The 26362-nt window shown below is 37.5% G+C and overlaps 1 protein-coding gene across 1 annotated transcript in view; it reads right to left on the bottom strand.

Moving 5' to 3' along the window:
- Positions 1-26362, bottom strand: part of LOC150104484 (RIMS-binding protein 2-like) — a 635427-nt gene that overhangs the window by 43844 nt on the left and 565221 nt on the right. Inside the window, exons 15-16 of the mRNA XM_090395563.1 lie at positions 18462-18636; positions 6692-6789 (exon numbers count right to left, since the gene is read on the bottom strand). Coding sequence (XP_090251689.1) covers positions 6692-6789; positions 18462-18636 — 273 coding nt within the window. The remainder of the gene's footprint in view (positions 1-6691; positions 6790-18461; positions 18637-26362) is intronic.

Here is a 26362-nt window from a genome sequence, read left to right as displayed (position 1 = left end):
ATAGTTTCTTGTTTAATTTGCATGTGGAATCTTCATATATTTAATGAGGCAATTCAGAAAGGAGTTACAATGATTAATGAAGTGTCAATGGTAAGTCTTTAAGTTCTAGATTTTGGATAAACCTGATGAGGCCCTTAATCTGTGAAGGAACAGTTGTGTAGCCTGCTTCGTTTAAAATGTTTTCCAGTTTTTTACAGCTGCTTTCCAATTTCAATTTCATACCTGTCATTCTTGATTTGGAAACTAGTTATTTTCTTTTCATGAAAATTTGCACATGAAGTAACTTCACACAAAGTTGCGACACCTTTTGGCTACTCATACATGGAAATAAGGCTTCTGCATTACTTCAACCTTAGTATCAAGGTTCTTCTGGAGGTCTGGCTCCCACTGATGAGATATAGGTTGAAATTGGTCTGAGTAGTGATCCTTCCCATAATGCATAGCATTATACATGTCTGTAAGGATATGTGTTTTGTATTATGAGATACTAAGGCAAGTGATGTGAAGTCATTGGCCTCTATACATGAATTGCCAAGTCATGAAGTTACTTCACACGCAAACTTTGTTTGTTTACACATGAATAAAGGATTAAATGAAGATTATAATTTCTTGGTATATTTAATTTATTGAAGATGATGCTGGTTTGAGATTCAGAAAAATATAAGCTATACTATTATTTAAATTAAGGGGATATTAAATTCCACATTGTTTTATTGATTCCGATCTTTGAGATTCTTATTCGATTTTAAAACAATGTGGGATTTAATATCCCCTTAATTTAAATAATGTTTACATTGCCAAAATGAAGCCTATTGGCTCTTTATTTTAAATAATTTATGGGTGCACCTTTTTGACAACTCGTATAGCAGAGTATATAAGTTCTTTTCACTCTATCCTTAGTATTATACTTTGGTCTAGATACTCACTGATGAGATCTCAATAAAGATCGAAACCGGTCTGGGTAGTGACCTCCCACCATAATGTATAACATCATACATCTCCTAGGAGATGGGTTTTACATTATGGAAAATACTAAGAATAGCAATCAGAACTTTCTCCATCTTTGCTACGAGTTGCCCTAGTTTGTACTATGTACTTGAACTACGTGCTTTAGCTTACGTTAGTAGTCGCCGATACGTTTATAGTTACTATATTCGGCATGAAACTCCTTGATTCCGATCTTTGAGTTTCTTATTCGGTTTTAAAACAATGTGGGATTTAATATCCCCTTAATTTAAATAATGTTTACATCGCCGAAATGAAGCTTATTAGCTCTTTATTTTAAATAATTTTAAATAAGCTATACTATTCGTCATTGGATTGCTTTATTATTGAATGGGAGTTCTTGCTCTCTTAAGGTTTCTGCCTGTCTCTGAAGAGAACCAACCGATTGAAAAAACAGCTGTTAGTCAATAGGCTAATAAAAGGCAAAAGAATGGACACCTGAGCAGCATTTGTCTCTTTTAAGTATGGTGCAAACTAAGGCAACTCCAATACTGAGAATTGTATTCTCATAAGCTTTCTGATCAAAATTTTGAAACATCTGCAGTTTCTACATATATTCGGCTTTAAAATAATGCTGGAGTTTTAATAACCACTATTTCTATATAATTTACTTTATCAAAATACAGTTTTATAACTCTCTAGTATGCACTGTCAGACAGTTCACATAAAAAAATATAACTTTCTGACATCAGATTATTTTGGTATTGAATGAGAGTTCTTGTTCTTTCAAGCGCGGCAATTGCAGTTCAGTGAGGCAGCTTATATTGGAGCCAATTTGGTGGATTCTTTTATTATTATTATTCTTATTATTATGAACATCTGACCTCCATGGATGTTAATAGACTCATCACAGGAGGTACACACTATCACACACAATGCTTATCCAACCTTAAACTCATTCAAGGTGTCTACATTCACAACACATTCAGGCAAAGCATTCCACTCACTAATCACTCTCCACGCAAAGAAACTGCTCCTCACTCCTCTGCTCACACCCTCCTTATACAGTTTCCAGTAATGGCCTCTTGTTCTACCCCCACCCTCTATCATTCTATGACAAATTTCTTCCATCTCAACCTCATAACAAACCCCTGACCAGCTTATATGTCTCAATCATATCCTCCCCCCCCCCTTCCTCCTATTCACGAGGCTCTGCAACTTACATTCCCTCAATCTGTCCTCGTACTCCACATTCCAAAGACCACTGACTACCTATGTGAATCTTCTCTGTACTTTTTCCAACAGATCGTCATCACCATGAAAACCCGGTGACCAAATCTGTGCACAATAATCCATATGAAGCCTGATCAAGGCCTTATACAATGGAATCATAATCTCTCTATTTCTGCATGTCAGGGTCCTCTGCATCATTACCATTATCCAATGTGACATCTTTACAACTTTTGCAATGTGGACCCTGTAATTTCATGTCCTTGTCCACCATCACTCCCAGATCTCTCATCTACTCTACTTGTCTTTAAAGTTTTCTCACCAAGTGTATAATTTGCATCCCATTGTTGATTACCAAATCTCAAAACTTTACAATTTGCAAAATTGAATTGATAGTTCCACTTACCTGCCCATTCATGCAATCTATTCAAGTCTTCCTGTAAGACCATAATGTCATCTTGGCTCTGCATTGCTTTCCCAATTTTGCATCATCTGCAAGCAGCTGCTTATCAGTAGTTAAACCTATTCCAATATCATTAACATACAAATTGAATAACAATGGTCCCAAAACTCATCCCTATGGTACACTACTATTGACCTTCCTCTTATGGGAAACCACACTCCCATATACAACTTTCTGATACCTATCTGACAACCAGTCAATGATCGAACTCAAAAGTCTGTTATCTGATCCTATCTGTTTCAATTTATTTAATCATTTGTGTGGAAGTCTATCAAAAGCTTTTGTAAAATTCAGGTACACCACTGTATATGCATCTCCCCTGTCCAAGGTATTTGTCACCTTGATATAGTACATAAATAAGTTAGTAAAACATGACCACCACCCCCTTAACAAACCTATGCTGATAACCAAATACTGCTGTTATCAACCCAATTTTGTATTCTACCTCTCACCAATCTCTCTACTACCTGAGTGGAACAATTTTACCCTCCTTCCACTTCATTTGAACCTATGCTATTGTCAGCCACTTATTAAACAGAGATGTGTGGTGATATGTCAAATCCTATCACCTTATTGATATCAAGGGTATTTATTTTCTCAAATACCTCCTGCTCACTCACAATTAAGGAATCCTCTCCTAAGTCCTGTAGACATGTTCCTCATGATTCCACCCTGATCAGGATAAATCACCTTTATAAATTGATCACTGAATACCTCAACAATGCCTTCTGCAGCAGTTACCATTCTACCATTTTCATACATTATCATCATCTACCCATGATCATTCTTCCTTCTTCTTCTTCTTCTTCTTCAGCTTGTCCCACTTAAGTGGGGTCACTGTTAATGATGAGTCTCCTCCACATCCTCCTGTCTTGGGCTGTCACCACATCCACGTTCTTCATCCTCAAGTCCTCTTCTACCAGCTCCCTCCATCTCTTCTTTGGCTGCCCACGCTTCCTCCTTCCTTGCACATCCATCTGCATGACCTTTCTTCCCACATATTCGTCCTACCTCCTCATCACATGACCAAACTATCTCAACCTTGCCTCCTGTATCTTTGCTCCTAAGTTCGTAACTTTCACTGTTCCCCTCACAGTCATTTCTTAGACGATCATTTCTGGTCACAGCGCACATCACCTAAGCATTCTCATCTCTGCTATCTCCATCCTGCTAATGTTATTTTTCCTCAGGGCCACAGTTTCCATAGCATACATCATAGCTGGCCTCACTACTATCCTATAGACTTTGCCTTTCAGATTGATCGCACCCTCTTATTGAATAGCACTCCAGCCATCTCTCTCTCTCTCTCCAGTTCCTCCAACCCGCTTGTATCCGACATCCCTCTTCCTTCTCAGCTCCTCCATCTTCTTCCACTGTTGAACCTAAGTATCTAAAGTCCCTCACCTTCCTGATGACATTTCCTTCCAGCTCCAGATCTGTCTCCTGGCTTCCATCCACTTTGCAACACATATACTCTGTCTTACTTCTGCTCAGTCTCTCTTCCAGTACTTTCCTCCATCTTTCCAGTTTTGCTGCCACTTCTTCTCTTGAATCTGCACATAGCAAGATGTCATCTGCATACAACATTGTCCAAGGTGCGTCTTCTCTCACCTCCTCCATCACAATATTAAACAAAAACGGACTTAATGCTGACCCTTGATGCATACCAACTGTTACTTGAAAACTTTCTGTCTGTCCCAGACAGGTCTGAACTCTTGTCTACACATTTCTGTACATCTCCTGCACCAACCTGACATATTTCTCTGGTACCTTCTTCTCCCTCAGACACCTCCAGACTTCTTGCCTTGGCACTCTATCGTATGCTTTGTCCAGATCAATAAACACCAGATGTAGCTCCCATTGTTTCTCTCGAAACTTTTCCATCATCTGTCATAACTCAAAGATAGCATCTGTCGTTGATCTACCAGGCATGAAGCCAAATTGTTCCTTTGCAATCTCCACCTCCTTCCTCAATCTTCCATCAAGAACCCTTTCTAGGATTTTCATTGCATGGGACATCAACTTTATTCCTCTGTAATTTTTACAGTCTTGTGCATCCCCTTTACCCTTGTTGATGGGTAAAGAGTACTCTCCCTCCATTTCTCAGATATATTTTCCTGTTGGCAAACTTTCATGAACAGGTCCCACAGCAGGTCAATTCCCTCTTCCCCCAGTGCCTTCCATGCCTCCACTGGAATCCTGTCTGGGCCCACCGATTTTCCATTCTTCATCCTCTTAATGGCCTCCTTCACTTCCACTCTACTGATGTTCTGCACCATCCCCTAAGAAGGCTGCCCATCTTCTCTGTGAGTCCTCACATTTTCCTCATTCAAAAGTCCCTCAAAGTATATTCTCCATCTGTTTCTTATGTCCACATCCCTCCATAATACTCTTCCTTCAGTGTCTTTGCCTCACATGTAAGATGTCCTTTGCTACTTTATTTCTACATTTTGCTAGTTGGTAAATTTTTCTCTGTCCTTCCTTTGTTTCTAATTGATCATACAGATCTTGATATGCCATGGCCTTTGCCTGCGCCACAACTCTCTTGGCTTCTTGCTTTCTCTCTCTCTGTCCTCTTCCACTGTTGACTCATCCCACTTCTGCTTTGCCTACCACTTAGCTGTCACTGCTTCTTGAACATTATTATTCCACCACCAACCCTCATTCTGCTCTCTAATCTTTTCAGATGTCTCACCCAGCACGTCGATTGCACAGCTCAGGATTACTTTTGAATTATGTTTCCACCCATCTTGTACACTTTCCAGTCCATCCGAAATCCTCTCTAATATCCTCTCCCTAAAATGATTCCTCACACTCTCTTCTTTTAAGTGAAACCACTTAATTGTTTTTATCTCATGATTTCCAGAGCTTCTTATCTTCGATCTTATTTTAAAGTCTGCGTACACAGTCGGTGTTTCTGTGCCACTTGATCTGTTGGAATTACCTTACAATTTGTCACAACCTTAAGATGTTTTCTTCTAGTCAAAATGTAGTCAATTTGTAAATTATGAATTTTTCCATGGTTAATCTCCAAGGTCTTCTTTATAAAATCTGTAAAGAAAAAAAAATAATAATTAAAAAAAAAGTTAAAACTTCAGACCCCCTTCCTGACTTTTGGCTCACCCTGTACTTCATCATCAGATCTCAACAGCATGTTTCCAAAATGTTTTTGATGTCTAAGTTCAGTGTTCAGAAAAATGCACAAATCCAGACAGATACACAGAAGACTGGATGTAGGTTACATCCTTTAATGATTGTATATAAAATTTCATTTACTTGATGAGCAGTAAAATTTCATTTACTTGATTATTTCTGGTTTTAATAATTACTCCACAGCTCACTTTTGTATTATATATGTATGAGAGTATAAACTCTACAAAAGGAAGTCTACCACAAATATGCAAATTTTAAATCACCCATGATTGGTTAATTCAAATTCTGCATTTTATCTTAGAGAACCAAAAGATGTAAAATTGTGAAACCAATCAAATTTTTGTTTTAATTTATTTAAGCATTTGTTTTTCTTAAATCTGATCATAGCTTGCCTCATTCTTCATGGCTCACCAGCAAGTCATGTCATATGGGTTGAGAAACACTGTTTTAAGATACTAATTATAATGAAGAGCCAAAGGACACCTCTTGGCAATTCTCATAGAAGGGATGTAAGTTCTGTTCGCTACAAACTTGGTATTAACTAGGTCTACCTACTCACTGATGAGACCTCAAAAAAGGTCGAAACCAGTCTGGGTAGTGACCTTCTCTCATAATATTGAACAATAATACAGCTACTAGGAGTTAAGTTCACATTATGGGTAAATATCAAGAACAGTGATCAGAGCTTGCTCCACCCTTTGTATGAGTTGCCTCAGCTTGCACTACCTTCAAGGGTCAGTTGCTGCACTATTTGCTTACGCTTGGAATCACTGAACTTTATACAGTTTCTATATTCGGCATGAAACTCTTTGAGTTTCTTATTCGGCTAAGAAACAATATGGGATAATATCCCTTAACTTAAAAAAAAAAAACTTTTAAGATATATTTTTGAAAACAAACCTCAGAGTCCACATTTGGAGAAAGTTCTTGTGGATCATAATCATATAAGGCAACCATTTTCTTAGCCTGGAAGTGTGACCAGTTAGGATTTTTATGACCTAAGAAATAGTAATATGTGTTAGAAACAAATATATTATTATTTTTGGTTTTATTTTATATATATATATATGTATGTGTGTGTGTGTGTGTGTACTAGATTAAAGTCATCCATCCTCTCCCATGTTGAAAGTTTATTTTTTACTTGGTTAGAGTATAATAAATTTAGTTTAATCCTTTATCCAAGTGTGAGCAAACAAAGTTTGCGCCTGAAAGTACCTTCAGGACTGGGGTAAGGTGGTACAATACCAGGGCAACTCGTTGCAAAGGTGGAGCAAGATACCAACACTCCTGTCTCAGTATCTCCTATAGTGCAAAACACATCTCCTTGTGGATATGTCTAATGTTATGCATTAAGGGAAGGGCCACCACCCAGACTAGTTTCGAACCTTTATTGAGGTCTCTTCAGTGGGAGCCCGGCCCAAGTTCAGATACCAGGCTGAAGCATTAGCAGGTCATCTCTACCCATAGGAGCTGCCAAATGGTGTGCCACCTTTTTTTAATGAATTACTCTGGATTTAGAGAAAGATGTTGGAAGTTTATTTTTCACTTGGTTAGAGTATAATAAATTTAGTTTAATCCTTTATCCAAGTGTGAGCAAACAAAGTTTGCGCCTGAAAGTATCTTCAGGACTGGGGTAAGGTGGTACAACACCAGAGAAACTCATTGCAAAGGGGGAGCAAGCTACCAACTAAATTTATTTAATTGGTAATAAAGGATTAAACAAAATTTATTATACTCTAACCAAGTGAAAAATAAACTTTCAACATCTTTCTCTAAATCCAGAAGATTAATTCATTAAAAAAGGGTGGCACACCATTTGGCAGCTCCTATGGGTAGAGATGACCTGCTAATGCTTCTGCCTGGTATCTGAACTTGGGCCGGGCTCCCACTGAAGAGACCTCAATAAAGGTCGAAACTAGTCTGGGTAGTGGCCCTTCCCTTAATGCATAACATTAGACATATCCGCAAGGAGATGTGTTTTGCATTATAGGAAATACTGAGACAGGAGTGTTGGTATCTTGCTCCACCTTTGCAACGAGTTGCCCTAGTGTTGTACCACCTTACCCCAGTCCTGAAGATACTTTCAGGCGCAAACTTTGTTTGCTCACACTTGGATAAAGGATTAAACTAAATTTATTACATCCTCTCCCATGTTTTTATAGTGGTGGCTTACTATAATCCCTGCTGGTAAGCAACAGGTTCCAAAAGTTAAAAAAAAATGCTTTGATAAAAAAACAGAAGATATAATAAAAGGATATGCATATACATTTATTAACTTATTATCCAACCTATTTCTGATTAACTAGCAAGAGTGGAGATCTGATCCTCTGGTCATATATTCTCAATTGTGTGTCACCTAAGGGGTAATGATTGCGCTTGCTTCATGCACTGCTATCTTTAGTATGGCACGAAAATATTTTTTCGACAGCTTTTAAAAACAAGTTCAAAAAAGTATTTAAAATTATTATTATTATTATTAGCACGAGACCTCCAAGGAGTCAGAAACTCATTGCTGGGGGTGCAAGGCTCATCAAAATGTGCTTAAACTCATTCAATATTAGCAGAAATGAGTGAAGAGAAAGGAGTGCAGTTTGTTAATGTATGTCCTTCCAACTCATTACATATATGAATCAAATATAAATCATTATATATTTGATTCATTATATATGAATCGAATACGTATAAGAGAGATGAACTGCATTTGAATGGTTTTGGTGCGAGTCATTTGGAAAGATTGCTGCCTGAAAGAGGAGTAATGAGTGCGGATGATAAATTTTAGCAAGTAAGACATGATAAGAAATTACAATAGAGTAAAGAAGAAGAGATTGAAGGGTGTTTATGAATTGAGAAGTGGGTAGCATGAATATAGAGAATGAGAGAACAAATTACAAAACAAACAGGAAATCAGGAGACTCAGGGTAAATAGGGGAACACAGCATGAGAAAGATCGATGCTCAAATTAGGAAGTGAATGTGTGGGTGTGTGGTCAAAAAAAGTAATGGCATTTCCTAGAATGCAGGGAGAATAGGTGCATTTGAAGAAGCTTTGCAATGATAAAGGAGAAGAAGAAATAGCTTAAGAAGGGTATGGAGAAGTCACATCTAATAGGTGGTAACAAGGAAATGTGCAATAACTCCAGGAATGAGCTGTTATGTTGATATACAAATGCCAGAAATACCAGAAGCAAGGGAAATGAAACAGTTGCATTGATTGAGTTTGTTCACCCAAAAATTGATGGAATAAGTAAGAAATGGTTAAAAGAGGATGACATCCTGACATGAATAGGAATGGAAGGGTATGAAGATTTTTGTGCAGACAAAAAGGTTAAAAAGGGAAATGGAGTGTGATTGATAATTAAAAAGCAGTTACATCCAAACAAGGTAGAGATGCAAGAGGGCATATGAAAAGAGTGATCATTGTGGGTGATTTAATCATTGCAATATAGACCAGGATGACAAGATAGGAAGTGGAAGTAAAGAAAATTAATTTCTCAAGTTTTTCGGTATGTACAGGTGGCACGTGAAGATTGAGGGCCTTGGATTTGATCATCTCATCAGAGGAAATCATTATAAATGATGTGTTAAATCTCCCTCCAATTGTTGAGAGTGACTATAAAGTGATTACCTGAGTGGTTGCCTGTCATGTGAGTATTTCTGTGAGGAAAAGTATATGTGGAACTACAATGCTGGTGATTGTGAGAAGCTCAGGAGACAGCCTGCAGCTGTAGCATGGAATGAGGAGTTGGGTGGAAAGAGATCAATGTTGCTTGGGTGCAGTTCAAAAACTATCTAGTAGAAGAAATGTCTAAATGTGTTCCAAGGATCAGAAGGTTAAATAAGACAAGTTAAGATGCATGAATACAGAGAAAGAAGGTATTATAGAGGCAACATAAGATGACTAACAATAATCAATTCCATGAAGAGTACAAAGAGAAGGTAGGAAGAAGGACTCTGGATAGGTAAAGAATAGCAAAAGTGCAGTATGAGATGAGCTGCAGCTAGCTAATTAAGTAAAAAATAAATAATAAAACCAAGGGAATTCTTTCGATATGTAGCCAGCAAAAATAATGATTATGGTAGGATGGAATTGATTAGATAAAATGGTATAAGGATAACTGTTAATGTAGATATATATGAGATATTTAATGAGCAGTTAATAAAAGTCGTTCATCCTTGTGAATGTGACATTTTGTTGAGTTTAAGAGCACCGAATGAGGAGGAGTGACTGGCTGTGAGTTAGCAAGAAGAATATAAGGAACTGAACAAACTTGATGTTAATAATGTGGGACTTGATATATCACCATGTATTTTGAAGGAATATGCCAGAGTTTTGAACATCTGTTTTGGCATTATGGAATTATTGTTAGTCCTTTCTTTTAGGGTTACACGGTAATCAGCATTCATTTTAAATATTTTATGGAATTTACAACCGTGTTAAAAAACTTTTTTTATTATCCCGATGTTTCGATCTTCACATCAAGATCATCATCTGGAGCTTACATAAATATACAGGACAAGCTGAGTTACATCATTAACTGTAAGCTAGAGAAACAATGATTTGATCATATGTTATTCTACTGGCATGACCTCTGGTGGTAAAAAAAATAAATAAATAAAAAATAAATAAAATAAAATAAAAAATTAATTTTTACATCAAGCTAAATTCTATTTTTACAATGACAGGAATAAACATTTTTTAGATGGTTTTCTTTCAGAAACAATTGGTGTCCTATTTTTATTATTACAATTCTTATTTTTGATTTACAATACTGGTATTTCTACAGCCCTGTTTATAGTTGTTCTTGGTGAGGAAGGTCGAATATATACCTTCCATATGTTTGGGATTTTTAAACCATCATTGTTGTTCAGATTCAGGTGGTTGCTGATAATCTCACAGGCTTCCTTGAATTTCCGTTCATACCATGTTCTAGTGTGATGTAGACAGCTAGTGGTTTTCCAGTCAATTCTGTGTAAGGTATTCAGGGCATGATCAGAAAGGCCAGCTTCACCATAATTATTATATTTAATGTGTCGTTTATGTTCTTTTTGTCTAATAGGAATAGTGCGTCCTGTTTCTCCTATATATGGTATGTTGCAAGTACAATAAATCCGGTATACTCCAGGGTGAGCTAGTGGAGGGAGTGGGTCTTTGGATGAGTTGAGTACATTTTTTAATTTTGCAGGAGGTTTAAAGGTGGCTTTGAGGTTCTACTTTTGTAGTACTCTGTTTATTTTGTCTGATATTCCTTTAATGTAGGGAATGGTTATAGTTTTACTGTAGTCTGGTTTGTCTTTGTTTTTTATTCTGGTTTTGTAGAGAATTTTGTTTATAGTGTTTTGGCTGTATCTGTTTTTTTGTAAGTTATTACTGATAATTTTAAATTCGTCTTTCAGCGCCTGTTCACTGAAACCAATCATCTGAGCTCTATTTTTTAGCATGTAGATGACACCTAGTTTTTGTGTTGGGTGGTGGTAGGAGTTTATGTGTATATATTGTCCCGTATGTGTTGGTTTTCGGTAAACAGTGAAGGAAAGGTTGCCCGAGGGAAGACGTGTGACAAGTGTATCTAGAAACGGAAGTGTGTTGTGTTTTTCAATTTCAATTGTGAACTGTATGCATTTGTGTTGTTTGTTTAGGTTGCTAAAGAATGTGTCTAATGTCTGGCGGCCATGGGACCAGATCGCGAAAACATCGTCAATGTATCTAAGCCAGACTTTGGGTTTTAGAGGGGGAGGAATCTAGGGCAAGTTGCTCAAAATGTTCCATGTAAAAGTTAGCAATTGGGGGGGGGGATAATGGCGAGCCCATGGCTGTGCCTTCTTTTTGTAAGTAGAAGGCGTTTTGCCATACAAAATAACCCGACCATAATACATGCGCAAAATGCGGCGTGATATCTGGAGGGAATTTGTTCAGCGATAAAATCACTTAAAAGAAATCCGAATATAGTAATAACCAGAGCCGATAAAGGAAATGCCACTGTCATTTTAAATCGTACCATGACAATAACACATACAAATTAGTTAACTACAACCCAACTAACAGAACAAAAAACAAAACAGAGAAACTACTTAAATCAATTACCACATCGCCCGAAGATACAGTCAAAAAACTGTTCCCTCATTACGCACGCTCCACTAGAATTTACGGGCTACCAAAAATTCACAAAGAAAACACCCCGCTAAGACCTATCGTTGAAGGAATTGATAGCCCAATGTATCACTTAGCCAAAAATTTAGTGACAACACTCAAGGCGTTGGTAGGTCATTCCCCTTCCTATATCAAAAACACACAACACTTCATAAACATCATCAAAGACATTACATTAGAAAAAGATGATTTATTAGTCAGTTCTGACGTCTCTGCCCTCTTTACGAATGTCCCAATCAATGACACAATCCTTCTCCTACAGAAAAAATTCCCTCCAAATATCACGGCGCTTTTTGTGCATGTATTACGGTCGGGTTATTTTGTATGGCAAAACTCCTTCTACTTACAAAAAGAAGGCACAGCCATGGGCTCGCCATTATCCCCCCCCCCCTGTTGCTAACTTTTACATGGAACATTTTGAGCAACTTGCCCTAGATTCCTCCCCTCTAAAACCCAAAGTCTGGCATAGATACGTTGACGATGTTTTCGCGATCTGGTCCCATGGCCGCCAGACATTAGACACATTCCTTAGCCATCTAAACAAACAACACAAACGCATACAGCTCACAATTGAAATTGAAAAACACAACACACTTCCGTTTCCAGATACACTTGTCACACGTCTTCCCTTGGGCAATCTTTCCTTTCCGAAAACCGACACATACGGGACAATATATACACATAAACTCCTACCACCACCCAACACAAAAAAACTAGGTGTCATCAACACGCTAAAAAACAGAGCTCAGACGATTTGTTCCAGCGAACAGGCACTGAAAGACGAATTTAAAATTATCAGTAATAACTTACAAAAAAACGGATACAGCCAAAACACTATAAACAAAATTCTCTACAAAACCACAATAAAAAACAAAGACAAACCAGACTACAGTAAAACAATAACCATTCCCTACATTAAAGGAATATCAGTAAAAATAAACAGAGTACTACAAAAGTACAACCTCAAGGCCACCTTTAAACCTCCTGCAAAATTAAAAAGCTTACTCAACTCATCCAAAGACCCACTCCCTCCACTAGCTCACCCTGGAGTATACCGGATTTATTGTACTTGCAACATACCATATATAGGAGAAACAGGACGCACTATTCCTATTAGACAAAAAGAACATAAACGACACATTAAATATAATAATTATGGTGAAGCTGGCCTTTCTGATCATGCCCTGAATACCTTACACAGAATTGACTGGAAAACCACTAGCTGTCTACATCACACTAGAACATGGTATGAACGGAAATTCAAGGAAGCCTGTGAGATTATCAGCAACCACCCCAATCTGAACAACAATGATGGTTTAAAAATCCCAAACATATGGAAGGTATATATTCGACCTTTCTCACCAAGAACAACTATAAACAGGACTGTAGAAATACCAGTATTGTAAATCAAAAATAAGAATTGTAATACTAAAAAAATAGGACACCAATTGTTTTTGAAAGAAAACCATCTAAAAGAATGTTTATTCTTGTCATTGTAAAAATAGAATTTAGCTTGATGTAAAAATTTATTTTTTATTTTATTTTATTTATTTTTTATTTATTTTTTTTTTTCCCACCACCGATCATGCCAGTAGAATAACATGTGATCAAATCATTGTTTCTCTAGCTTACAGTTAATGATGTAACTCAGCTTGTCCTGTGTATTTATGTACGCTCCAGATGATGATCTTGATGTGAAGATCGAAATGTCGGGATAATAAAAAAAGTTTTTTTAACACGGTTGTAAATTCCATAAAATTTTTAAAATGGATCATTGTTAGGTTCCAAAGTAGTAGAAGAACAGGAAGACTGTACCACTTCATAAAGGAGATGACAGAACTAGAGCATTAAATTGTAGGCCAATTTGTGTGTTGTGGAGACACTACTAAAAACCAGGATTCAGAATTGGGTTGACAACAGTAGTATTAGCTTTGATGGACAGCACAGATTTGCTAAAGGGAGGTCATATTTCCATAATCTACTTAGTTATTACAATAAAGTGACAGCTGCATTGGACAAGAGAGATGGATACACAGTAGTATACTTATATTTTGCAAAGGCTTTTGATATATTACCACATGATATGTTGATATCAGATCGACTCACTAGATTGGAGACTGGCTATCTGATCAATATCAGCAAGTTGTTAATGGGAGGGCATCATCATTCAATGTCATTAATCTTAATAAGGCTAGCTACCAGCACCTTTGTTGGAATCACTCTTCTAAAATCATAACAATATTCCCCAGTCCTACTACAGTCATACTACATATAACAGTCTCAATACTACAGTTCATACTACAGTCTCACTAATACCAATATTTTTTTTTTTTTTTTTTTTTACCATACTGCATATGCAGTACATATACCAATTGTACACCCTTTCTCTGAAACTGAAATTCTGTGTATCTTGTGCATTGCTGAACAGATGTAATAAGTGTTGTTCAGGCCTATACTTACAAGATATCCAACTTCCTAATACCCAACCATCTGGTTATCTGCCCTTTTCAAACTTTGATCTAATATATTATTATTATTATTATTATTACATGATACCTCCAAGAAGTCCAAGGATTAAACAAGTATTAAGGCTTAGGTGCTGGTTTACATAAAATGTTGTACTTTAATGGAATAATTTACAGCACAAAGAGAAATAATTAAACAACAATTTTAATAAATATCAATATTTCAAAAGAGACATCATCAGAATACAATTTTAAAATTGTAATAACACACACAAAAACACACGCAAGAAACAATAAGTGGAAGAAATGAGGTAGAATAAATGAAGACTAAAGTCCTATGAGGAACATCCACTATGGGTGCTGTTAGCTAGCCTTAGATGTTGGGTGAGAGGCTTAAAGTTTCCTATAGGGAATTTTAATGCAACCATATTTATTAAGATTAGGCTGGTTTTTTCAGTCTGCTGTGGATGCTAGTTTGTATTTGCTGCAATGGTGCATGATAGTTTTCTTCCATCTTCTGTGTAAGATATCTAAGGTATGGTCTGCTAGACCTGATTGACCACAATTATAGTCGTGGATGTATTTGCTTGTGTTCTTCTAGGCAGATGTTAGAAGATCTCCCAGTCTGACCATAATATGATAATTTGCAAGAACAAGGAACCTTGTAAACACCTGGAATAGAGAGGGAAGGAAATGGATTATGAGAGCAGAGAAGGGAAGCCAGATTGACATGAGATTTGAAAGTCCAAGGACTCATCTCAGAAGGGCACTCTACTCCACAAAGCACAACTCATTGCCTTCCCTCCTTAATCCTCTGTCTACTACTATTACTACCACAATGCCACTATTATCATCAATACAAAATGCCATCTTCCTCCTACTATCACCACTAACAGTATTTCTGTCTGTAAATTGCATGTGTTCTCATGGCTGATTTACCTGTATGCAGGATGAAAACCCTGCTACGTCCATACGAGATTGGCTAACTCACCTTCAATTGAAGAAGCCAAAATAAAGATTCCTCTCATCATGATGAGCATCGAACTTGGGTCTTTTTCCAAACAAAATGTCCTGTTGACCTTTAACTGTGCTATGAAGACACAATTAGAGGACCCAATACATGAAAACCAAATGTTCTGGTATATCTTATTTCCAGTTTTACAGACTATCTGAACACCAAATCCCAACTAAACCTGAAATTTCCCAAAGTTAATAATTTCATTGCTCATAATTTACAGTTTTACTGAACATTTCAACATTAAACTCAAAAGTCAGAAAATTAATTGCTCCAAATGTAGACACTCTTCCCTAATTGAATATTGTGTCCTTCAAATAACTAATTCCTTCTCCAAAATGGTTTAGATGCAACATAACTCACTCTATATCAATATGACCCCTATTATAGCTTCAAGGCTTGCAACATTTGTCATTCATTTTTTTCAGTGTCATTGGTATCCTTACATAAGAGACACATCCCATCTCATCATGTTTTGGGTCCCCCTTAGTACATTCACCACTCACCTAAAATTCCTTGAACAAAAAAGTTAATGCTAATAAATTTTAACATGCAAGCTGTGCAGTAAAATGGATGTGCTGTTTGAATGTGTAGAGTGCATTTGATGGGAGAAAAGACTCATATAAGATTGATGCCCTGCAAGTGAATAGATTTGGCATCAGGAACCTGGAGAAATTATTCACTGGGGTGCAACATGAAGAAGAAAGTCAGGGACACTAGATGATCATGGGAGGGACAGAGAGAATATGTATATGTGCATGTGTATGTGTGTGTAAGTCATCTAAGGTAAGCAAACATGATAACGAGCATGGTTATGAATCTGATAAAGGGGGGGTGACCTCTACAGTTTGGATTTGAATGAGTGTATGCAGAGAAACGAAAGGAATGAGAAATCTGCCCAAATGGGCAAAGCAGAATGCAAATATAAGTTTATGAAAAAACCAAGAGATAACTTATGTCTATATACAAATGCCAGAACTGTCGGTAAAAAAAAGTGGTTGAGTTTGTTACCTTGGTGAATATATCATGACCTAAGATAGTTGGCAATACTGAAACATGGCTGTCAGACTCAGATGTAATAACTGGAATTGAGTATAAAGAATACAGAACAGAAGAGAAGGAAGAGGAGGGGGTGGAGGATACTAATGATATCAGATATCTGATAAAGGGGTGACCTCTACACTTCTGATTTGGATGAGTGTTTGCAGAGAAAGGAAAGAGAAATCTCCCCAATCTGATCATTTGTGTTTGGTCAGGATAAAAACTCATGAAACAATAATAATAATTTCCATGTAGCAGTGAGTTTCAAGCTATTTGGTATGAAGTGAAGGCTAACAGGATGAAATATATGGTGGGGGTGTTGTTACAGACCTGACAGTTCATTTGCCGCTGACAATGAAATGCAATGCTAAATGATACTGATTATGGAACTTAAGCACTGGTTACTAAATAAGTGATCATTGATTGGGGAGGGGGGGGGAATTAAGAAGACAAATTATCCAAATATTGATTGGTTAGCAGAGAAAACTCATGATAAAAATGAAGAAGAATTTATTGCACTGTTGGGAGACAGCTTTCTAAAGCAGCATGTGAAAAAAGTAACTCAAAGTCAAAGAGTGTTACATTTGATCATAGCATCAAAAGAGTATCAGTTAAGGACAGGACTGTTTTGCCAATACTTGGTGATAGTGATGATGATGATGCCATACTGACCTAGGAAATAGCTAAGTATATGGATGTTCTAATTAGGAAAGGTTACATGCTGAACGACAAAGCTGGAAATTATAACAAACTTAAGAAAATACTATGTTCAATTCCATGGTATTGGTTATTATTTTTTATTATTATTATTCAGGACTCCATAGAGTCAAAAGAATCAGTCTTTCCTATGAAACACAAAGTCTATCAAGACTCATCGAGGGGAGGTCCTCCCCTAAGAAACACAAAGTCCATCATACCACTCCTTGAACTCATTGACCATTCTTGCTCTCACCACTCCATCAGGCAATGCATTCCATGGTTCAACCACCCTCCATGCAAAGAAGCCACTCCTCACCCTCTTGCTCACAGTTTCCTTTCATAACTTTCAGGGACGGTCCCTTGTCATGACTCCTTCATGATGTTCAACCAAGCGAAAGAACTCCTCAGTGTCAACCCTGTAAACACCTCTCAAAAGCTTAAAAGTCTTAATCATATCACCTCTCCTTCTTCTATCCACCAACCTCTGCAGTACACATTCCCTCAGCTGATCCTCATAACTAACATTATACATTCCTGAAACCATCTTTGTTATCTGCCTTTGTACCCTTTCCACAGTTAATTTATCCCCTTCAAATCCTGAGGACCAAAATCTGTGAACAATAGTCTAAGTGTGGTCTGATCAGAGTCTTATACAACGGAATGATAACTCTTTTATCACTACTGGTCAGTGCCCTTCTCATTATTGCAGCCTCTGCGTTACCTTCATCACCTTTGCAATATGTCCCCTAAATTTCAGATTTCTATCAATCATCAACCCCAGATCTCTTGTCTCCCCTACTTCCTCCAGTATAACTCCTCCAATAGAGTATGCAGCATCCCATCAATGTGTCCCAAACCTGAAGACCTAACATTTTGCTGCATTAAACCGACACCCCCATTCATTTACCCATCTATCTAGCTTATTCAAATTCTCTTGCAGGGCTGCTGCATCTACACTATTACTAATAATCCTTCCCAGCTTTGCATCATCTGCAAACAACTGAATATCCCCTTGCAATCTATGGATTAGTAGTTAGTTTCATCATTTAGTTAATAAAGTCTCAAGATTTATGCATGAAGTGAAACATAATGTGAAATAAGTAAATTATTAAACCTGTGGAAATATAGAAATTATCATTTAATTAATTGTTTTACAATGATGATTTATAATGATAAACTGTTAGTCCATATTTTAAAAAAAAATGCAATTTTAGTATAATTTGTGTGCCATGTTAAACACTGGAAACATTTCTTTAATCCCTAATACAATATTTTAAACTTGTTTGCATATTTTCAAACTCACCTGATGGGATGGAATGACGAGCATGAGAATGCATTACAATATTTTCATTCATAAGCTGTTCAGTTACAACTTCATCCTCAACCTGAATTTCAGAAACCATATTACAGGGAACATATCCAATATGGCCATTTGCTTCTCCTTTATAAAATCCATCCGAATCTTTGTCACCAAATACCTATAAAGTAAAAGTTAAAATTTAATGTTTCCAAAAACAGCAGTGTCGTTTAATAATGATAGGCATTTATTTTATTTATGTAGCTGGCTATAACTGACAACTGCAGATGTTCTCTGACTAACTTATCTGTTTTATAAGAGAGTTTTTCTCTTTTCTTTTTTTTTTTAATGGTTTTAAAAAACTTTTTAAGCCTCTGCCAGCTCATAACCAGCTAACTCATGTTTAGTTGAAAAGACCTTATTGGTCACATTTTATAATAATGTGACATGTGTTCTTCTCTCCTCAACCTTATGGTTGGTGGGATAACAATATGCTACTTTACTAGGGAATAATGATTATAAAACAAGTTAGTTTCTTGTTGAATTCCTTTCCCTACAGTAAGTATTTAGGTCTGTAGATGTGCATGTTCACAGGACTGGTTTGCTGGTCCTGTGATAAGAAAATAAGATTTTGATTTTAAAAAAATGCATATACTCTGATATATTCAGAATGAATGCATTTTCTTTCTATTCATATTAATATTTGTCGCCTGGTTTTTATTGGGATAAGGATGTATTGGAGAAGATCCAGAGAAGGTTTAGAAAGTTAATGCCAGGTTTATGGAATGTCAAATATGAGGAGAGATTGAGGGAATACAATTTACAGAGACTTATGAATTGAAGAAGAGAAAAATGATTGAGACATACAAGTTGGTGAGGAGCTGTTACCAGGTTAACATGGAGAAGATATTACATAGAGTAGAGGGAGAGAAGGGGAGAACTAGAGGCTATTCATGAAAGCTGTATAAGGAGGATGTGAGTAGAGGAGTAAGAAACAGGCTCTTTGCAGGGAGAGTGATTGGTGGGTGGAATGTATTGCCTGAAAGTGAGTAAAACTGTGAATGGTTTCAAGCATAGTTCAAAGATCTTTTGGTATGAGAGAGAGCGTATAGAACTCCTGTGATGAGTCCTTTGACTCAATGGAGGTCAGATATTAATAATGATAATAATAATGTCCTTATAAAAAAATTTGACACTTTACTTCATTGGGAAATATTACTTTTAAATCTGCTAATCTTTCTAAACTTTATTTTTGAATATATATATATATATATATATTTTTTTTTTTTTTTTGATGCTTTGGATTTACTCACTATATGACATAATTAAAGAAATTTAATGACTAGAAGCTGAGAGATACCAAAATTGGAAAAATAGTATTCATTATTTCAGCACACAACTAGTTACATCTTCTTATAGAAAACTTCATTGGGTGCATAGTAGTAAAAGAGATATACAAAAACATTACAAGAGAAACAAATGAACTGCTGACATTTTCCATTTTCTTGGACTTAGCAAAGGCATTTGACAGGGTGCCACATGATAAGCTGATATTTAAGTTGGAGCACATGGGTCAGGATTCAGGATAGGTATCAGAGAGTTGTATGGTAGGGCAGTTTCAAGGAGGCAAAGGGTTACAAGTGGGGTCCCACAGGGCTCAGTATTGGACCTATATTGTTTAACCTTTATATCAATGACATTGTCAGTGGATTGCAGAGGGATATTCAGCTGTTTGTGGATGATGCGAAGCTAGAAAGGGTTATTAGTAATAGTGCAGATGTGGTAGCCCTGCAAGAGGATTTGAATAAGCTAGAAAGATGGGCAAATGAATGGGTATCTCGGTTTAATGCAGCAAAATGTAAGGTCTTGAGGTTTGGGAACCATCAATGGGACGCTGCATACTCTATCGGAGGAGCTATACTGGAGGAAGTAGGAGAGACAAGAGATCTGGAGTTGATGATTGATAGAAACCTGAAATTTAGGGGACATATTGCAAAAGTGGTGAAGGTAACACAGAGGATTGCTACAATAATGAGAAGGACACTGACCTGCAGAGAAAAAAGAGTCATCATTCCATTATATAAGACTCTGATCAGACCACACTTAGACAATTGCTCTCAGATTTGGTTCACAGGATTTGAAGGGGATAAATTAACTGTGGAAAGGGTACAAAGACAGATAACAAAGATGGTTTCAGGACTGTACAATGTTAGTTATGAGGATCGACTGAGGGAATGTGGACTGCAGAGTTTGGTAGATAGAAGAAGGTGAGGTGATATGATTGAGAAGTTTAAACTGTTGAGGGGGTGGTTACAGAGTTGACACTGTGAAGTTTTTTTGCTTGGTTGAACAGCGGGAAGGAGTGATGACAAGGGGCCATCCCTTGAAGTTACGAAAGGAAACTGTGAGCAAGAAGGTGAGGAGGTGTTTCTTTGCATGGAGGGTGGTTGAACAATGGAATGCATTGGCTGATAGAGTGGTGAGAGCAAGAACAGTCAATGAGTTTAAGAGGTGGTATGATAGACTTTGTGTTTCTTAGGAAAGAGCTCCTGCGATGGGTCTTTTAACTCCATGGAGGCCTGAATAAATATAATAATAATAATAATTTAAAAACATTCTGGATGCTCTAGTATTGTTGGACACGTTTATGCAGGCATAATCTCTTGAACATCAAACTGAAGAGTGATAATTAGCTAACATTACTAGTAAATAGCTAACATTACTAATAAGATGTAACAGTATTTATGACAAGACTGTGTGTGTGTGTGTGTGTGTGTGTGTGTGTGTGTGTGTGTGTGTGTGTGTGTGTGTGTGTGTGTGTGTGTGTGCAGTGTTGATCCACTTGAATTGCTTCAAGATAAATTCTCTAAGAAGGTTATGGCTTATGGCACGCCTCAAACACTGTATCTCATCTGGATACTTCAAATATAAAAATACAATATACAAAGAGAACTCTGATCTAGTTATGGCCCAGTTTTAGCAAATCTTTATATGGAAACATTATTATTATTATTATTATTATTATTATTATTATTATTAAACAAGACCTCATGGAGTCAAAGACTCATCTAGGAGGTCCTTTTATCTCACACACATCTCATCATACCATGTCTTAAACACATTCAAACTCCTTGCAGACACAACACTCTCAGGCAAGGCATTCCAATCACTTACAATTCTGCACGAAAAAAATCTGCCTCTCACTCCCCTACTTACACCCTCTTTATACAGTTTCCAGGGATGACCTCTGGTTCTCCCCTGATCTCCCACTATTCTCTGTAGAACTTCTCCACCATTGATCTTATAACAACCCTTTACCAACTTGTAGGTTTCTATCATATCTCCCCTCTTCCTTCTCTCCACTAGACTCTGCAAATTACATCTTTTCAATCTTTCCTCATACTCGACATTCCAGAGGTCAGAAACTACCTTAGTCAGTCACATTTTGACCCTTTCCAACATCTCTTCATCCTTCTGAAAACCAGGTGACCAAATCTGGGCACAATAGTCCATGTCTGGCCTAATCAAAGCCTTATACAATGGAACAAGAATCTCCCTACTTCTACACGTCAGTGTCCTCCGCATCATTCCCAGAAGTCTTTGTGTTGTCTTCACAATTTTGGCAATGTGTCCCCTAAATTTTAGATCCTTATCCACTATCACCCCCAGATCTCTTATTTCCTCTACTTCCAACAATATATTCTCACCAAGCATAAATTCTGCATCCCATCTTTGTTTTCCAAATTTTAAAACCTTACATTTTGCAACATTGAACTCACATCCCCATTTGCTTGCCCAAACACTCAATTTATTCAAGTCTTCTTGCAAGGCGACAACATCTTCACTACTCTTTATAGTTCGTCCCAACTTTGCATCATCTGCAAACAACTGAATATCTCCATCCAAATCTTCGCCAATATCATTAATATACAAGTTAATTGTAATGGCCCTAAAACAGACCCCTGAGGCACTCCGCTAGTGACTTTCCTTTTCCTGGATATTGCACCCCCATACACAACTTGTTGATACCTATCAGATAGCCAGTCTCCAATCCAATGCACTAATCTAATATCCAACCCCATCTGCTCTAGTTTGACTGTCAACTTATCATGAGGTACTCTATCAAAAGCTTTTGCGAAATCCAAGTATATTACTGTGTATCCTTCTCCTCTGTCCAAGGAAGCAGTCACTTTATTGTAATAAGTAAGTAGATTACTAAAACATGACCTCCCTTTAGCAAATCCATGCTGTCCATCAAAGATTATATCATTCTTGTCAACCCAACTCTGGATCCTAGTTCTCACAAGCTTCTCCAACAACTTAACCACAACACATGACACAGAGATAGGCCTATAGTTTGATGCTTGAGTTCGATCACCTCCTTTATGAAGTGGCACAATCTTGCCCTCCTTCCATTCTTTAGGGACTTGACCAAGTGCAAGACTCGTATTAAAAAAATATGTCAAGGCAGGTGTCAACTCTCTGGCACATTCCTTCAGAATACGCGGTGATATATTATCAAGTCCCACAGCCTTATTTACATCTAGTTTACTTAACTCCCCAAACACCTCTTGCTCACTTACAGTCAGTCTCTCCTCCCCATCATCAACTGCCCTTAATCTCTCCATGAAGTCACATTCACAAGACTGAAAGATCTTTATGAACTGCTCATTCAGTATCTCCACCACACATTCTGCAACAGCTGTCTTTATACCATTTCCTCCAATCAATGTCATCCTTCCATAATCATTCTTTCTTTTGCTGGCTACATATCGAAAGAACTCCCTAGGATTCTTTTTGGTTTCATTAGCTAACTGCCGTTCATACCTCTCTTTAGCTACTTTCACCAACCAAGTCACCCTCCTTGCCTGGTCTTTGTAGACCTCATGAAATTGGTTACTTCCACTTCTCTTATGCTGCCTCCACAATGCCCTTTTTCTCTGTATTGCATGCTTAATTTCTTTATTCATCCATCTCACACCTACCTTATTTAACTTTCTCACCCATGGTATACATTTAGACATTGCATCTACTAAGTAGTTTTTGAAAATCCCCCAAGCTGCATTGAACTCTTTTCCAGCTAACTCCTCATTCCATGCTACACCTGCAAGCTGTCTCCTGAGCTCTTCATAATTACCCCCCTTGTAGTTCCACATATACCCTTTTTTCACAGGGGTCCTTGCACTGCTGGCAACCACCCAGGTAATCACCTCATGGTCACTTTCACCAACTGGTGGATGAGTTGACACCTCATTGATAATTACATCCTCCGATGAGATGACCAAATCCAAGACCCTTAATCCTCGTGTGCCCTCTGTTACATACTGTCTGGGGTAGTTATCCCTCAAAAACTCAAGAAACTCGTTTTCTTTACTTCCAGTTGCTATCTCGTCATTCCAGTCTATATTGCCATAATTAAAATCGCCCATAATGATCACCCTTTTCTTATTTGCTTGGCTTATTTGACTATACATTTCACTATCACCACCATCCACATTACCAGGTCTATAACAACATCCCACCAAGTATTTGATTCTATTCACCTCTATCTCACACCATACTGCCTCAAAACCACTGGCCCTATTTCCCTATTGCATCTCTACCTTGTATGGACATAACTCTTTCTCTATCATCAACAGCACTCCCCCCTCCCTTTTTACCCTTTCTATCCTCCCGAAACACATCATACCTTTCCATCTCTATTCCTGTCAGGATGTCGTCCTCATCTAACCATGTCTCACTTATTCCGACAATCTCTGGGTGCACAGACGCAATTAGTGCAACCATTTCATCCGCCTTGTTTCTTATACTTCTAGCATTGGTATACAAACACAACAACTCATTTCTGGATCTACAGCTAGTTCCACTGATACCATTCGCTCGATGTGATCTCTCCATGCTGGACTGGGGACATTTCCCTTTCTGCTTCTTCATTTTAGAACCCTTTGCAATTCCATCTGTTTCCTCTTGATCCCTGATCATCCCATTACTTTCCTGCCTACACATGCCCTCACCTCCTCTTGGAGCATCCACCTTTCTCATGCTGTGTCCCCCTGTCCACCCTGAGCCTCCCCGTTTCCCTGCTCCTCTTGCACACCCATTCTCTCATTTTCTATACTCATACCACTCACTTCCCCATTCATTTTCACTTCTTCAATCTCTCCTGTCTTACTCTCCTGCTCTTCCACATCACTCCCCTCTCGATCTGATTCATTCTCTCTATTCACTTCTCTACCTTCCAGCAGCAGTCTCTCCAAGCGACTCACACCATAACCACTCAAATGCAGTCCATCGCTCCCATACAGCTCACTTCGTCCCTCAAACTCATTCCACACATTAACAAACTGTACTCCCATCTCCTCACACATTTCAGCCAGAATATCATTCATAATCCTTGCTCTCCGCCTCATTTCACCACAATCATACCTAGGCAACACACTGACTACCCTTCCTGTCACACTATTCTCTTTTATCTTTCCAAGCAGTCTCCTGACATTCATTTTGACATGCTCTTTGTTCTCTCATAAATCATTTGTACCAATTAATACAATTAACTCTTTTGCTCGCTCCCGCCTCATATTCAGTGCCTCAATCACTCTACTCATTTTACCGCCTGGAAAACATACCTTGTGCATTTTATCCTCTAGCATACCTTTAATAATGGAGTCGCCATACAACGCCACTCGCTCATCTTTCGTTAACTCTTTCACGCCATCATTATTTATTTTAATAGTTTTGACCTGAATTCTCTTAATTTCATTCCGCATCCATTTCATTTCTTGCTTCATCCAATCCAATTCACCTTCTGAACCTCGCGACACATTCTCTCTATCATTAAATCTTTCTAACTCTCAACCCCCCTCTTCTCACTTTCCCTCTCATTCATCCTTCTTTGTTTCCGTACTTTCGGTCCAACATACGTCCAACTTTCACTATCATTCTTCTCACTTTCACTCTCATTTATCTTTCTTTGTTTCCGTACTTTTGAACTAACATGCATCCAACTTTCGTTATCATTCTTCTCACTTTTACTGTCATTCATCTTTCTTTGGTTCAGTACTTTCGTTCCAACATGCGTCCAACTTTCGCCATCATTCATTCTTTTTTCGCTACCATTCATTCTTTCGATTTTTTTTACTTGCGATTTCTGCATCACGCCATTTCTACTTTCATTCGTTCTCTCAATTTCTTTTCTTTCCACCTCACTTTCGTCCCTTTTAACATTTTTTTTTTCCCCTCTGCAGGTTACTAGGTCTAATAATAACGATTTCGTATTTAGTTTAGGCAAGAAAAAACCCCCACACTAATAATATCGGTAGCGTACAACGTTTACAGCCGCTCTTACTTAAACAATTACGCATATATACTTAATTATTCCTAGTAAAACTTATCTGAATCAGGAGCTCTTCAAATCGCGTCCGTACCGCTTGGCCCACTAGCGCCCTTTTGAAAACAAGGTCCTAGAAGAATACCATCATAAACTAAAATTATGGAAAAGGTACAGCGATGATATATTTTCTTAATCTGGAACCATATACTACCTTCACTTCTGCTTTTTCATGAGTACCTGAATCATCAACATTCTAACATAAAATTCACCCATGAATTAGAATCTAATGGTTCAATCCCATTTCTGGACCTTCTACTAACTAAGGAATCAGGTAAATTAACAGTCTCTATATTTCGAAAGCCTACACATATGATAGATATCTATATGCCTCATCCCATCATTGTATACCTCAAAAATTGGGTATCATTTCCCCACTAGGAGCAAAAGCCTGCCGACTTATCTTAGTTCATCCTTGTCAGGATGAACTAGCCAAAGAACTTCAACATTTAAGAAACACTTTCCTTCAAAATGACCATCTCCAGATACTTAACCAGCATGAGACCAGAAAAATTTCTAA

Source organism: Typopeltis vanoorti, chromosome 7, assembly GCF_054136105.1.
Source record: "Typopeltis vanoorti isolate ZY-2024b chromosome 7, IOZ_Tvanoo_1.0, whole genome shotgun sequence".
Lineage (NCBI taxonomy): Eukaryota > Metazoa > Arthropoda > Arachnida > Uropygi > Thelyphonidae > Typopeltis > Typopeltis vanoorti.
Note: the sequence above shows the minus strand (reverse complement) of the source record. Positions and strands in the feature narration are given on the sequence as shown.